The sequence below is a fragment of the Cariama cristata genome, unplaced genomic scaffold (assembly GCF_000690535.1).
Source record: "Cariama cristata isolate BGI_N322 unplaced genomic scaffold, ASM69053v1 scaffold15129, whole genome shotgun sequence".
NCBI lineage: Eukaryota > Metazoa > Chordata > Aves > Cariamiformes > Cariamidae > Cariama > Cariama cristata.
Window position 1 is genome coordinate 46331 of NW_009635372.1, and position 1905 is coordinate 48235.

The 1905-nt window shown below is 46.9% G+C and overlaps 1 protein-coding gene across 1 annotated transcript in view; it reads right to left on the reverse strand.

The window, feature by feature from the left end:
* Positions 1 to 1686: 1686 nt before the first annotated feature.
* The window catches only part of ZC3H12D (zinc finger CCCH-type containing 12D), a 9483-nt gene continuing 9264 nt past the window's right edge, over positions 1687 to 1905 (reverse strand). The window contains exon 6 of the mRNA XM_009707531.1: positions 1687 to 1897. Within this exon, the coding sequence (XP_009705833.1) occupies positions 1687 to 1897 (211 nt within the window). The remainder of the gene's footprint in view (positions 1898 to 1905) is intronic.

Sequence of the window (1905 nt, forward strand, 5' to 3'; positions counted from 1 at the left end):
GTGGATAAATTTATAAGCCATTCTGGTGATCCAGTTGTAATAGATATGACTGTAATTAGTGGGAAAATCATGACAAATGGAAAAAAACTGTCATATTCTATGAAGAGAAATCATATCTCCAAACTCCAAATTAGAATTTCTTGGAGCCAACCACATGGCCATAAGAGATTGAACTGATGTGGTATATTTAGTTCCTGAAGATTCTTTAAATATCACCACCAAAAAAAAGCTGCTGGTGGTTTCCAGAGCGAAACAGATCAAACTATCACCGCTTTCAAAAAAATGCATTGCTTGATAATGTCACTAAAGGTAAATTACTACTCCTTAGTCACCACCTTTTTGCAAGCAAGAGAATTCAGGGTTGTCAGTGATGGCCATGTGTAATTCCTGCCTGGGACCAACATCCCCGACTGCACTTCAGAGGACAACCTAACAGAGATACTGCAGGGTCGGAGAGTTTGTAAATCCCACCTGAACGTTGGACTTGATGAAGCATCAGTGCTAAGAGGAATGGGGGGAAAAAAAAAAAAGAAAAACAAACATAAATAAGAAAGAAGATGACATTATTCAGAACAAGGTATTCTAGATGACCCTTTTATATTGTGTTAAGCATTTTTAAAACATGTCATACTGACACACTTAAACTTTGGTATAATGCCAAAAAACTTCAGGATCAACCTTAATATTTGAATTATAACCTGAAGACTTCAGTGGAATAATGCAGAGATTAGCAGCTTTACAGCTTACTGAAAATCAAACATGTCCCAACAGAACACACTTTAAATGCTTGTAATCATAAATCAGCTGTATAATTGCATTATGGGACCGTGTTTGGTAGTGAAGGGTTAAGTCAACAATAGTTTTCGTGTTTGATACAAGAGACACTTTAAAGTGGGTTTTTTTGGAGTTGGTTTGGCTTTTTTCCACTTAGCATCATCTGGGTTTCTTCTTTTTTTGAACTAACACCCTGGTCCCTCAGGGCACATCAGGACTTTGGCCAAAGATGACTTCCCCGATCGGACCGCCATGGTGATTGATCCCCAAGAAGGGTGTCTGCAGCTCTCCAGGTGCGCCCCTGCCCCGCCATCCCTCCACCACCTCTGCTAGTGATGCTAGATCTTCACAGCGTTGGTTGACGACCGTGAGAGCTGTCTGTCTTTGAAAGCTCCCTGACAGGGGGCTGGGCCGGGATCAGGCACTACCGTGGACCCAAAGGTGCCTTCTGGCAGGGAGCACAGCCCTGTGTTCGGGGAAACAGGCCAAATTGCTTTTTAGGCTCGCTGAGCAAGTAGTCGTGGGGCGTCCATGGAGACCCCTTTACTGGGGACCATGGAGCACGGTTCTTTTGTGGTAGTTGGACGATAGGGCTTTAAAAACACATCTAGTGTTTCAAGGCATTAACGAAGACCTATGCTATCCCAAACCCAGTCACCAGTGAGGTTCAAATGCCAACAGCCCAGTTTTACCCCGAGCCCTCCCGTTCACTTCCACGGGAGGTGACTGGGATCCCCTGCAGCCAACAGCCGCCTTTGCCCTGACCTGGTGCCCCGTGCCGCACCGCTGCTCGATGCTCAGCCCTGTGCTCCCGGAACAGCTCTGACCCTTGCCATAGAGCCCTTTAATAACACTTAGCTCAGCCTCGGGGTACCACCTTTTTGCCCCAGGGAAAGGTTTGAGCCGGAGGCTTCACAAGTTTCTGTGTCTTTGTATCAGTAAAGTCAAGCTGGCGATATCCTTGATATGGGGGTACAAAGCCATGACGCGGTTCACCTCGCCGTACGGGAAAAGGGAGCACAGCTCCCTGCGTACGCTTGCCCGCTGGGCAGAGGGTGGCCCTGCAGCTGGGGGTGGCCAGTGGTCACCGTAAGAGGCATCGGGGTAAGCATGGGCTTTCTGGAAGAAGCC